We start from the raw sequence: 12,489 nt of genomic DNA, 5'->3' as shown, positions 1-12,489 counted from the left end.
TATCTTCTGTTTTGGTCCCCAGAAAAAGCTATTTCATGACTATTTCCTTCTAAGCATTAGTCTTTAATGAGTCCTGGTTTTGTTTTCAGAAATGCTGAAATTGTGAGCAGTGGAGATAATATACAAGTAAAATAAAAATAGCCTGTCTTCATTTGGATATATTTTTATATAAAGTTTTGGTGAAAGAACAGTAGGAATACCTGAATTCTAATTCCAGCTCTCCAATTAACCTAAGATCAGTAACTTTGCCTACATCTTTAAATCATGGGATAGTTGTAGCAATAAATTGAGAGAATATTTTTAAAGTGCATTTCATTTTTCAAACCAGAAAGCATGACTATTTTTGGCTATTATTAATTAACATTTCCTTTTTTCTTTCCTTTTCTTACAATAATTATCATTTTAAAGTAAGAAATTTCCAGTTTGTTTTAGTTACATTAGGCAGAAAAGCTAAATACACTAGTTAAATTGACATTTTAAATTAATTTTGAGTTAAAATTGTATTGAATGTCTCTTGTTTGACTTCACTGCTAGCATAAGAAGAAACTAGAAATTGTAAAGTATACAATTACTGGTTTTTCTTTTCTTTTTTTAAAAAAGTATTTGATTGTTATTCAAGTACAGTTGTCTGCATTTACCCCCTATATCTCCCCAACCAATTACTGTTTTTTTATTGGAACATCTTTAAACTTGGAATGGCTTTGATCGATATGACCACTATCTTTTTCTTTACTTACAAACAATTAGTTCCTTTAATTATTATCATAAAAGATAGCTAGAGGAAAAACTTACTTTGGGATGGGAACCTATGCTGTTATGGAGGTTTTGACCAACAGTATATTGGCATACTCATTACTAACAAAAGTTAAGAAAAATGAATTATTAAGTAAGGAGATGAAGAAAGCTTCATAGTCCTTTTTCTTTCCTATCTCCTTAAGTAATGAATATGTTGGTCTTCTTTTATAATCAAGGGTATATGAAAGGAATAACAATATTAGGGACAGTGTGATCATAGTTGTTAAAAAGCCCAAATCAACCCCTAGCTTACAGTAGAATTCCTAATCATTTTAGAGTCAAGTATAGAAAATTATCTCATTTATGCACATCTCTTGGTAACTATTTTATTTTTTTCTCCCTATTTCATCACTAACAAATACTGGCATGTACTTAAAATGGCCCCTTTATGTAAGGCAAAACCTTTTTTTATAAAATAAATCTTTAAATGCTGATATATCTTCCCCATATGCTTTTTATAGTTTAATCTAAAAAAGTTAGGAGCAAAGGAGAGAAACTTTATTTCTGTACAAGGTAAAAATAAAGTGGATTATTGTCTAATAAGAAATTAAGTGATTAATTAGATGAACTATACTAGTTTGATTTTCTGAACTGTGAAGAAGTATACATTCAGGAACATGGCTTGCCTCAAAAAATAGTACCTAATTTTAAGTACCCAAGAATTTAATCTAGGATTCCAAATTGAAAACACTAATCTGGGCTAACTGGTTAAGAAGTCATCTCATATATTTCTAAAGGTTAAAGAGAGGGAACAGAAAGAAAATCTTAGAGCCAAATGTGCATTAGCACATGTTCATTATGAATAATAATTTTATAATCACAATAGTCCCATGTTCACAGGTTTCTGAAGATTGGATAACTTTTGCAAAAACATATAGCTGATAAATAACTAGAATTGACACTTAAACATAGGTCTGACTCTAAATCCCATGCAGTATTCTTTCTACTACATCATGACGCCTTCCATAAATTACATTGAGGGGTAATATACCTGGGTACAAGTGACCTGGAAATTTAGAAGCAGTGACATTTACCTAAGAATCCTTATTTTATTATTATCAACCCCACAATACAGTTGTCAGCAGTCAAAAGAACATACCACCTAATAAGTCTAAATTAATATTACAGTGAGATTAATAGTTATAGTAGGGTGGGGGTTTAGAACAGTATAAACATATTTGAAGTTTTACAGACCTGAATGTTTTGATAAGTTTTAATAAAAACTGGGTTTCAGTTGCTAAAATTGTTGGTAGTATAGCCTAGAAATTCTGTGTGTATATTTAATTAAAACAAAAATTGATTCCATGCTTATATTTATAAAATCATACAATTTTCTTCTTTGAGGTCCCACTAGTAGAGAGCAAAGCTCCCCTCCCCCAGGATACATTCCAGATGAATTACATCAAGTTGCCCGCAATGGGTCATTCACCAGTATCAACAGTGAAGGAGAGTTTATTCCAGAGAGCATGGACCAAGTAAGCAAAAGTTGGATATGCTTTTTCATTTTATTTAAAGGGATATTATCAAAGTTGTTGTGGTTTGGCAGGTATATGTGTGTGTATGTATGTGTATACACCTTTTCTCAGTGTGTACATATCTTCCTTAAGTGACCAAAATAGTAAAAAAAAAAAGGTAGGAAAATGCCCACTAATTTACATGTGCCTGTGTGCATTTATGCATAAAGAAAGCTGGAATAAGATAAATTATCTTATATTACCCATCCATAAATATATGAATGCATGTATTTGTAATCCAGGGGTTAATATTTAGATTTTTAAGTTAATGTTTGAAAGATACAGTAAAACTATAAATATTTAACTTTGTGAAGGTGAGGCTTGTCAGCTCTTCAAACATTTAAAAATGTTATTAAGTTCTCACTTCAGCAATACATACACTAAAATTGGAACCATAGAGAGAAAATTAGCATGGCCCCTGCGTAAGGATGATATGCAAATTTGTGATGCATTTTATATTTTTGTGTAATCTAATGAACAAAATGAACAGAGGAAATAGAAAATATGTTATTAAAAGCTTAGTAGTATTGAAGTATTTCCATGGAGTTCCTGTTGTTTCGTTAACATTACATTGGCTGCTTATTATTGCAATTTTCATTTTCTAATAATGTAGCAGTCATGATGTCATTAGTCTCATTTGGGTGGGGACTTTGTTCAATTTACAGTAAGCAAAATTTTTTGAAATTTTTTAGCTTTTAATGGTTTAGCTAATAGTCCATAGAGAAGCAATATTTTTCTCTTAGGAAATTTTGAAGTTGTAACTTATCTAAAAGGGACAACTACATTTTAAACATTTAAAAATCAGAAACTCTGTGTGGGTGACTGCTGTTGGGTATGGGGTTTCTTTTTGGGGTACTGAAAGTGTTCAAGATTGTTGTGAAAGTTGCACAATTCTCAGGATACTAAGAACCATTAATTAAATAGTACACTTTAAATGGGTGAATTTTATGTTACATAATTTGTATCTCAATAAAGCTATTTCATAAAAAGCAATAACTTTTGGTTATATAACATCAAATGGTGAAACTCTGTTTTTCTAGATGCTGGACCCATTATTTTTAAGCAGCCCTGAAAATTCTGGCTCAGGAAGTTGTCCATCCCTTGATAGTCCATTGGAGGGGTAATGTTGGTTGTAGTTTTTGTTTCTTACCATATGTGGGTAAATATGCATATATATACAGTGAGTTGAATTATCAACACTTTTGTGCTACAGTTAGAGGAATGTAATTGATATTTATCTATAGTTATGGTACTCAGTATTATTAGTTAAAATAGTACTTGATTATATTTTGAGCATTCCTGCTTGCCGAAATTGTGTTTTGGAGCTACATGCAAACTTAGAATTTATGCAGATTTACTTTTAAAACTGTGTTGGCAAAACTACTATCAATTTTTTTATTAATATGTTTTGGAGATTTCCTGATTTGTTTCAAATTATATATAAAATTCTTGGTAGTTGTAGCCCAGTATGTTCGTTGTGATTTAAAATTTAAGTACTCTTGTTTTGTGAACTATAAGGCAGATCAGGTTGCAACTGAATTTTTTATTACAAATGCACCCTCCCTCTTGATCTCAGTTAGGATAGTGTTTACCTGCGGTGTACAGAGTTATCCTGTACCACACAGAGTCAGTATCTTCATTAGAATCTTATCCTGGCTAGTGTGGCTCAGTTGGTGGGCATTGTCCTGCAAAGTGAAAGGTTGCTGGTTCTATTCCTGGTCAGGGCACATGCCTAAGTTGTGGGTTTGATCCCCAGTTGGGGTGCATATGAAAGACAACTGATTAATGTTTCTCTCCTCTTTCTCCCTCCCTTATCCTCTCTCTTAAAAAAAAAAATCTACCTATTTCTCTGGCTGGGTGGCTCAGTTGGTTGGAGTGTCATCCCTTACACCAAAAGGTTGAGGTACAGGTTCGATTCCCAGTCAGGGCACATAGCTAGGGTGCAGGTTCAATCTCTGATTGGGCCACATATGGAAGGCAACTGATTGATGTTTCTCTCTCTCTCTGTCAAATTAATAAGCATATCCTCAGGTGAGGATTAAAAAATATCTTTACCTTTTTAATCTCCTGTGGTATTAATTTGTGAAAGCAAATTGTAAAAATATGACTAATATTTTATGGCAATATACATTGAATTTTTTGTTACCTGTGTACGTGAAGCCTTTGTCTTTGCCTGCACCTACTTCAAGATAGCCATTTAAAACACTATAAAATTCAGGGAAATAGTAATGTAAAATGTATATACTTTATGAGTTAGAAATTATCTCCTTTTTATAGTTGTGGAAGCAGTCTAGAAAGGTGATTTGCCAAGTTGTAAAAGCTAGTTAAGTGCAGAGCTAGGATTAAAACACAGGAATTTCCAAACACTTATAATGCTGAAGAGTAACGTTCTTACCACTGTACTTTATGAGTTCAGTTTGTAAGCCAGGCTTTTTTCTTGCATGTACCAAATAAAGAGTTTAAGAAGAAGTTTCTCTTTTTTTAGTTATGTTAACATTTCGGAATGAGCTTCTCTCTCTCTCTCTCTCCACACACACACACACACACACATCTCCACACATACATACAGATATTGATATTATATAAATTTTTTAATGTCTTATTTACCTTCTATCAATTTAATGTGACATTTTCTACTTTTAGGGAAAGCTATCCAAAATCACGAATGCCAAGGGCACAGAGCTATCCAGATAATCATCAGGAATTTTCAGGTTAGATTATATACATTTGGGATGTTTAACATTTATGTCATTAAATAATATTTTAACTGGGAGAGAGAGGGAGTTTGTTTTTAAATAAAATAAAAATGTGTAAATATGTTTTTCATCATTAGAAATATTTATGTTTTTAGTAATGATAAGTTTCTTATGTGTCTTAATAGACTTTGATAACCCTATCTTTGAGAAATTTGGAAAAGGAGGAACATATCCAAGGCGGTATCATGTTTCATATCACCATCAAGACTATAATGATGGTAAGTTGCTGGCAATCAGATTACAAGAACAGTTTATAATAATAAAAATAATTCAAAAATAACCAAAAATAAAGATTTCATATTTAAGTAATACCATTAGAAATAAACTTGATTCTCCATCATTCTGTTTTCTGCCTAAAATTTTTTAAAGAAATTATATCATAACTAAAACTACAATAACATCTTAGCTATATGCTGACTTACCTCATAATATTTATCTTTTTTTAGAAGAAAATGAATAATTCAAAATATTATTTTGAAAGTTACTCCTTCATGAAATTTGTACTTCAAAAAAAATATTGCTACCTATAAACTTTTATATTTTGGTTTATATTTTAAATCATGATTAGAAATGAGAATAAAATATATTTTTTCTACTTTTTATCCCAAACTGAGAGAGTTCTATGATTTTATGAATGTGTGCATATATGTATTAACGTATTTGAATTCGTATTCAGATCTTGTTTGTTTTTTCCTACTTTTCATTTCTGCTTTCACCTTTTTTCTTCCTTGTATTCATTATTGACTTTATGATTTACTGTTAACAAGGATATTTCCTTGAACTCTTAAAAAAAGAATAATCTTAAGTTTAAAGCATATAATCAAATATGATTACTGTTTGTTTTTTTAGCCTTGTCACAGAATGGATTTCTGTTCCTTACATCATAAATTTTAAAAATATTTAATTATAACATACTAATAAAAGTTTCAGGGTAATTATATTTTTGTTTCATAGGTCGAAAAACTTTTCCAAGAGCTAGAAGGACACAGGGGACCAGCTTTCGGTCTCCTGTGAGTTTCAGTCCTACTGATCACTCCTTAAGCACTAGTAGTGGAAGCAGTATCTTTACCCCAGAGTATGATGATAGTCGAATAAGAAGGAGAGGAAGTGACATAGATAATCCTACTTTGACTGTAATGGACATCAGCCCACCTAGCCGCTGTAAGTAGAAATTGGCGTAGTGAAATGTTTAACAGAACCTTTGCAGAATTTTATAGTATTCAAAGGAATAGATACCAAGCCAGACCTTAGAGTGGGATCAACTGCTTAAAATAAATAAAAGTGGTACTTCTAAGATGATTTGCAATGTCAGGTATAAACATGGTATTACTTTTAAATTACTCTAGATGATTTTGTTCTTTGCTTTTATTAAGAAATTTTTTACCGATTAGTCATCCATTCATTCATGTCACATTTCTTTTTTGAGTTCCTGCACTGAGATTTCAAATACACTCTCTGAGATATAGTCTAATAGGAAGAATGATGTCTGGAACAATAATTATAGTATAGCATTTAATCTCCATCTTAAATGTGAGTAGGAATTCACCAGTTAAGGAGGTGACATATGCAGGGGACCATGGCATATTCTGAAAGTGGGGAATAGTTTTCTTTTTTCTGAAGTGGTGGATATCTTACTTGAAAGAGTAGGAGTAGAACAAGAATGGTAACTAAGACTAGATTGTCAGATATTTGGACTTTATAATGTAAACAGTGTATACAAAGATATGTGCTCACAGATTGCAGTAATATTTGCATATTCTGAATACCTTCCTTTTGTATTAATGTCATCATATTTTACTTTTACATCTGTGACCTCACACTGCATTGCTGCTACTTTTGCTTTAAACAGCTATCTTTTGATGATTAAAAATAAGAAAAGAATGTCTTTTATATATACCATCAGTTTATTTTTATAGACCTTTGTGTTGTAGATCCAAAAATCATCAGGTAACCAATTTTTTCTGCCTGAATAATTAATTACTTTAACCTTTCTTGTGATAGAAGTCTGCTGGTAATAAATTCTTTCATCTTTTGTTTGTTTGAAAAGTCCTTTATTTCTCCTTTATTTTTGAAAGATTTTCTGGGTGAAGAATTGTGGGCAGTTTTATTTCTTTCAGCATTTTAAAGCTATTTCTCCATTAGTTTTTGGCTTTTTTCCCCCTCACCCAAGGACATATTTTAAAAATTGTTTTTTAGAGAGAGGAAGGGACAGAGGTAGGGGTTGAGAAAGAGAGAGAGGGGGAGAGAGATGGAAAGGGAAGGAAGGGGGAAGGAAGGGGAGAGAAAAAGAAACACTGATTGGTTGCCTTCTCATATGCTCCCCTACCAGGGATTGAACCCATAACCTGGGTATGTGCCCTGACTGAGAAGTGAACCTATGACCTTTTGGTCCAGGGGACAGTGTTCCAACCAGCTGAGCCACACTGGTCAATGTTGTTTTTTGGCTTTCAGACTTTCTGAGAAGTGTTCGGTAATTTTTATCTTTGTTCCTCTGCCTCTAGTTTGCTTTTTCTCTGTGGCTGCTTTCAAGATTTTCTCATTAGAATGAGTGGTAGTCTTTCCAGCTTTCTACATCATAGGCAGATGGAAAACTAATTATAAATATTGCTGCAGTAAAGATTAGAAATAGTCTATTGTACAATCAGTGGCATCTTAGATTAAGTGAATAATACTATTACATGTGTAACCAAGAAAGAAAATATCACATTGGAAAAAATGAATTATGGGGTTATAAACCTAGTTTGGGTTTAGAATTCTTAGAAAATTGAAGAGAAAAATTTTCAAAGATGATGGTCATTATAAACTTGGATGATCATGATTTTCTCTTACACCCAAGCATATACTAATGCAATACACTTATTTAGTATTTAACCATTTTTGTGATAATCTATCTATTCCATTTTAAGAAAATGTTCTTTTTTAGCACCTCGTGCTCCAACCAACTGGAGATTGGGCAAACTGCTTGGCCAGGGAGCCTTTGGCAGGGTCTACCTCTGTTATGATGTTGATACAGGAAGAGAGTTGGCTGTTAAGCAAGTTCAATTTGACCCTGATAGACCTGAGACCAGCAAGGTAAGAATCACTGCACAGACTGCACGATCACTTCACACAGAAAAAAAGCAGTTTCGATAAAATAATTATAACACAATGGCATTTTTTTCTTAATACAGATTATTTGCAAAACAAATAGATAATTAGATATGTTCATCTGCTTTGTATCATGGATTTTTCTCTTTTGATTATATTCCTTCTCTCTTGGTTATATTCCTGATCTGACTTAATGTTGCTTTAGCATATCTTCGAGGACTGTTATAAAAGTTATTGTTACCTGGCTGGCGTAGCTCAGTGGATTGAGCGCGGGCTGGGAACCAAAGTGTCCCAGGTTTGATTCCCAGCCAGGGTACATTCCTGGGTTGCAGGCTATAACCCCCAGCAACTGCACATTGATGTTTCTCTCTCTCTCTCTCCCTCTCTCTCTCTCTCTCTCTCTCTCTCTCTCTCTCTCTCTCTCTCTCTCTCTCTCTCCCTCTCTCTCTCTCCCTCCCTTCCCTCCCTAAAAATAAATAAATGAAATCTTAAAAAAAAAAAAAAGTTATTGTTACTGCTTTAAAATGTTTATTCCTTAGGAAGTAGAAATTTCAGAATCAAATCACCTTGATGGGCAATAAAACTTGAAGTTTTTACTTTTACTAACAATGCTGTAAGTCTTAACAGTGAGTTCTGTCTTTCAGGAAGTAAATGCACTTGAGTGTGAAATTCAGTTGTTGAAAAATTTGCTGCATGAGCGAATTGTTCAGTATTATGGCTGTTTGAGGGATCCCCAGGAAAAAACACTTTCCATATTTATGGAATATATGCCAGGGGTAAGTTAGTATATCCTTTGGAAATAGATATATTCTATTTAACAGTTCAGTTGAGGAAAGAGAAACAATAAAACTTTGATTATAAAATGTTATACCTAATTAATGACATTTTAGAAGAGTTTTAAATTAGTAATATAATTTTATTTTCTATCTTCATCTATCTTTGTTTTATTTCAACTAGTTTTTTAAAATGCTGACATACACTAAAATAGGTTACATACGTAGCAGTCCATATTCAGATTTCTCTAAGGTTCTTAAAACTCTCCATAATTGCTGGTTTATCCAAACCAGGATCTAGTTCAGGATCACATATTACATTTAGCTGATATATCCCTTATTCCTCTTTTTATCTAGAACAATTTTTATATGACATAGATTTGATAGATAGATCACTCTATTATTCTCTTCACAATGTCATCTCGTGGCATTATATAATTTGTTTCTTTATTCTCTTATTTTCTATAAACTCCAAGTTAGATCTCAAATCTAAATTAGATTCAATCAACATTTTTATTAGAATGCATCGTACATGATGCTGTGTATTTTGTGTTGTATCTTATTAGTAGATATATAATTTTTGGTTGTTCCATGGTTAGTGATTCTAAGGTTGACTGCTAGATTAGGGTGCTTGACATTCTGATTCCTTTATTGTAAAGTTTTGTTCTTTTACTGAAGACCAAAAAGTAATGAGCTATGCAATGACACATAGGAGTATCCAGTTCGTTTTCAGCCATCCACCTAATGTTTTTAACACAGATTGATAATCATTATCTCAGTCAATAATTTCATTAGGAGCTAAAAAATGTGATTTTAATATGTAGAGTACATTCTAATACTAATGATTTTCAAAGTGGTGGATATATACTCATTTAAAAATATATCCATTCCCATAATTTAACAGGCAGTACATGGTAGAAAAAAGGTTTGATTTATCAGTCTTATTAGAATTATGTGTAGCCCTGGTTGGTGTGGCTCAGTGGATTGAGTGCTTGCCTGTGAACCAAAAGGTCACCAATTCAATTCCACATCAGGGCACATGCCTGGGTTGTGGGCCAGGCCCCCAGCAGGGGGTGTGCGAGAGGCAACCAATCAATGTATCTTGTACATTGATGTTTCTCTCCCTGACTTTCTCCCTCCCTTCTCCTCTCTTGAAAAATAAATAAAATCTTTTAAAAAGGAGAATTATATGTATAATGTACAAGGTTGCAGTTTAAACTTATGGGTCATAACACTGGATCAGTGTTTAACAGTAATGGTCTTAACCATTCTCACTCTCACACGAGCAACAGCATACTTTATTTCTTATCATAGTGAATTATTAATTGTTTATAGTGATACCACTGTTACTCATTATTACTACTCTTTATTTTCAGATATTCTTTTGGCAATGTAAATTAGTTTTTTTTTAATCCCTGTTGGAAAACAAATTGGTGGGATGCATTGAAGGCCATAAAAATATTGAAGCCTTTTGACCTGGTAGTCTCACAGAAATTTATCCTACAGCAGTAATCCAAAAGAAAGGAAAAAGCTGCATACATTTATTTTGTTTATTTTAGTATTATCTGTGATTAAAAAAAAGGAAATTTATTGCCCATGGTGGAAGTAAATTATGATGGCATTGTCCAAGAGAATTTATGTTAAAAATTAAAATTGTGAAGGCCATGTAGCAAAGTTGGAGGAAGTACTTACATAAGAGGAAAAAATAATGCAAAATGCTTTTTGATAATTATGATATTTAAAAAGTATCTGTATTTGGATAAGGCCAGAAGAAGCTTAGAAAAATGGAAATGTGTGATGTTGGCATTGGTTGTTTTTTTCTTTTATTCAGATTTTCATTACTGTTTGTGCAATAAATATTTAAAGTAGAAAACAAATTTATGAATAAGTGAATAGAGACCTAGATTGAAGATAAGATTAATTAAAATGCTTAGTTGGTTAGAACTGATTTATATCACAAATGGATATGTGTAATCTTTATGTAGTTAACAATCTTAGGAATTAACTAGGACTATTTAGGAAGAGGTAATTAGATCATGTTTCTCTTTAGCTACACTTGGTTTTGTAAGAGCAGCTATCTCTTCAAAGTATATATTGTCATTTCTTAAATTTGAAAAGCATGTTACGAAATTAGTAATAGTTTGTCGGCAATCTAAATGAATTGTACATATGGTGAGCTCATGGTATACATGGGTTGGACATATTCCTAGACTTTCCTGAATCTCTAAGTTTGTGAATGATGCTATATAATTTCTCTAATTAAATTTAGTACGCTGACCCCTTCATTCCCTAGATTCAAGATTCTCCCAAATTGTCATTCTGTTCTTCAATTTTCCCAAATGTACTATTCCATTCCTTAGTTTACTTAGAACTACTCTCATATTAGAACCAAAACTTTAATTTTAATACCTGCATTAGGAGTTGATTTATCTTTGTTACCTTTACACACACAGGATTTTTAGCTGGCACAGTGCTTCTCAATTACAGTTGTTCAAACTGAAGAAAGTAACATTTGCTGCTTTCAGCCACATTGGAGGCGTAGGTAGATATACTTTGCCTCCTCACACAACCAAAAGAAGGACAACAACAAATTTAAAAACAAAAATAACCAAAACTGCCAGAAAATCAAATTGTATGGAAGTCCAACAATCAAGGAGTTAAAGAAGATACATTCATCCAGACTGGTATGAGGCGTGGACATGGGCAGCTGGGGTGGAGAGGACTTGCGGCAAGGCAGTGGCTGGAGGACTGGGGTGAGCAAGGTGGCAGCTGGTGGAGCAAGCAGTCCCATATTTGCGTGTGGATAAACCAGGAGGAACAACTGGGGAGTGAGAAATACCGTGCAACCCAGGGTTGCCTCAAAACCTCTGACTGAAAAAACCTGTGGGGGTTGCAGCAGCAGAAGAAACTCCTAGCCTCACAGGAGAGTTTGTTAGAGAAACCCACAGGGTCCTAGAACAACACAAACCCACATACCCGGGAATTAGCACCAGAAGGGCCCAATTTGCTTGTGGTAGCGAGGGGAAGTGACTGGAAGCAGGCCAAGAGCTGTGCAAGTGGTATTGTTCCCTCTTGGACCATTCCCCCACATACAGCTCCACAATACCACTATGTGGGTTGCCCCACTCTGGTGAATACCTAAGGTTCCTCCCCTTACTATGTAACAGGTGTGCAGAGACAAACAAATATGGCCCAAATGAAAGAACAGATCAAACTTCCAGAAAAAATACAAATAAGTGATGAAGAGATAGCCAACCTTTCAGATGCAGAGTTCAAAACAGTGGTAATCAGGATGCTCACAGAAATGGTTGAGTATGGTAGTAAAATAGAGGAAGATGTGAAGGCTATGAAAAGTGAAATACAGGAAAATGTATAGGGAACCAACAGTGAAGGGAAGGAAACTGGGACTCAATGGTTTGGACAAGAAGGAAGAAATAAAATTCAACCAGAACAAAATGAAGAAATAAGAATTCAAGAAAAATGAGGAGAGGCATAGAAACCTCTGGGACAACTTTAAATGTTCCAACATCTGAATCACAGGAGTACTGGAAGAAGAGGAGGAAT

General features: G+C 33.4%; 1 protein-coding gene and 1 non-coding gene across 2 annotated transcripts in view; both read left to right on the top strand.

Moving 5' to 3' along the window:
* Positions 1 to 12,489, top strand: part of MAP3K2 (mitogen-activated protein kinase kinase kinase 2) — a 75,366-nt gene that overhangs the window by 50,909 nt on the left and 11,968 nt on the right. Inside the window, exons 8-14 of the mRNA XM_045825865.1 lie at positions 2,140 to 2,270; positions 3,350 to 3,429; positions 4,953 to 5,020; positions 5,191 to 5,283; positions 6,020 to 6,226; positions 7,989 to 8,137; positions 8,797 to 8,928. Coding sequence (XP_045681821.1) covers positions 2,140 to 2,270; positions 3,350 to 3,429; positions 4,953 to 5,020; positions 5,191 to 5,283; positions 6,020 to 6,226; positions 7,989 to 8,137; positions 8,797 to 8,928 — 860 coding nt within the window. The remainder of the gene's footprint in view (positions 1 to 2,139; positions 2,271 to 3,349; positions 3,430 to 4,952; positions 5,021 to 5,190; positions 5,284 to 6,019; positions 6,227 to 7,988; positions 8,138 to 8,796; positions 8,929 to 12,489) is intronic.
* LOC123810528 lies at positions 2,666 to 2,772 on the top strand. Its single transcript, XR_006784256.1, has one exon. It is a non-coding gene; the product is annotated as a U6 spliceosomal RNA (small nuclear RNA).

Source organism: Phyllostomus hastatus, unplaced genomic scaffold, assembly GCF_019186645.2.
Source record: "Phyllostomus hastatus isolate PE091 unplaced genomic scaffold, TTU_PhHast_1.1 phas_scaffold_60, whole genome shotgun sequence".
NCBI lineage: Eukaryota > Metazoa > Chordata > Mammalia > Chiroptera > Phyllostomidae > Phyllostomus > Phyllostomus hastatus.
This window is presented reverse-complemented; position numbering and strand designations above follow the sequence as displayed.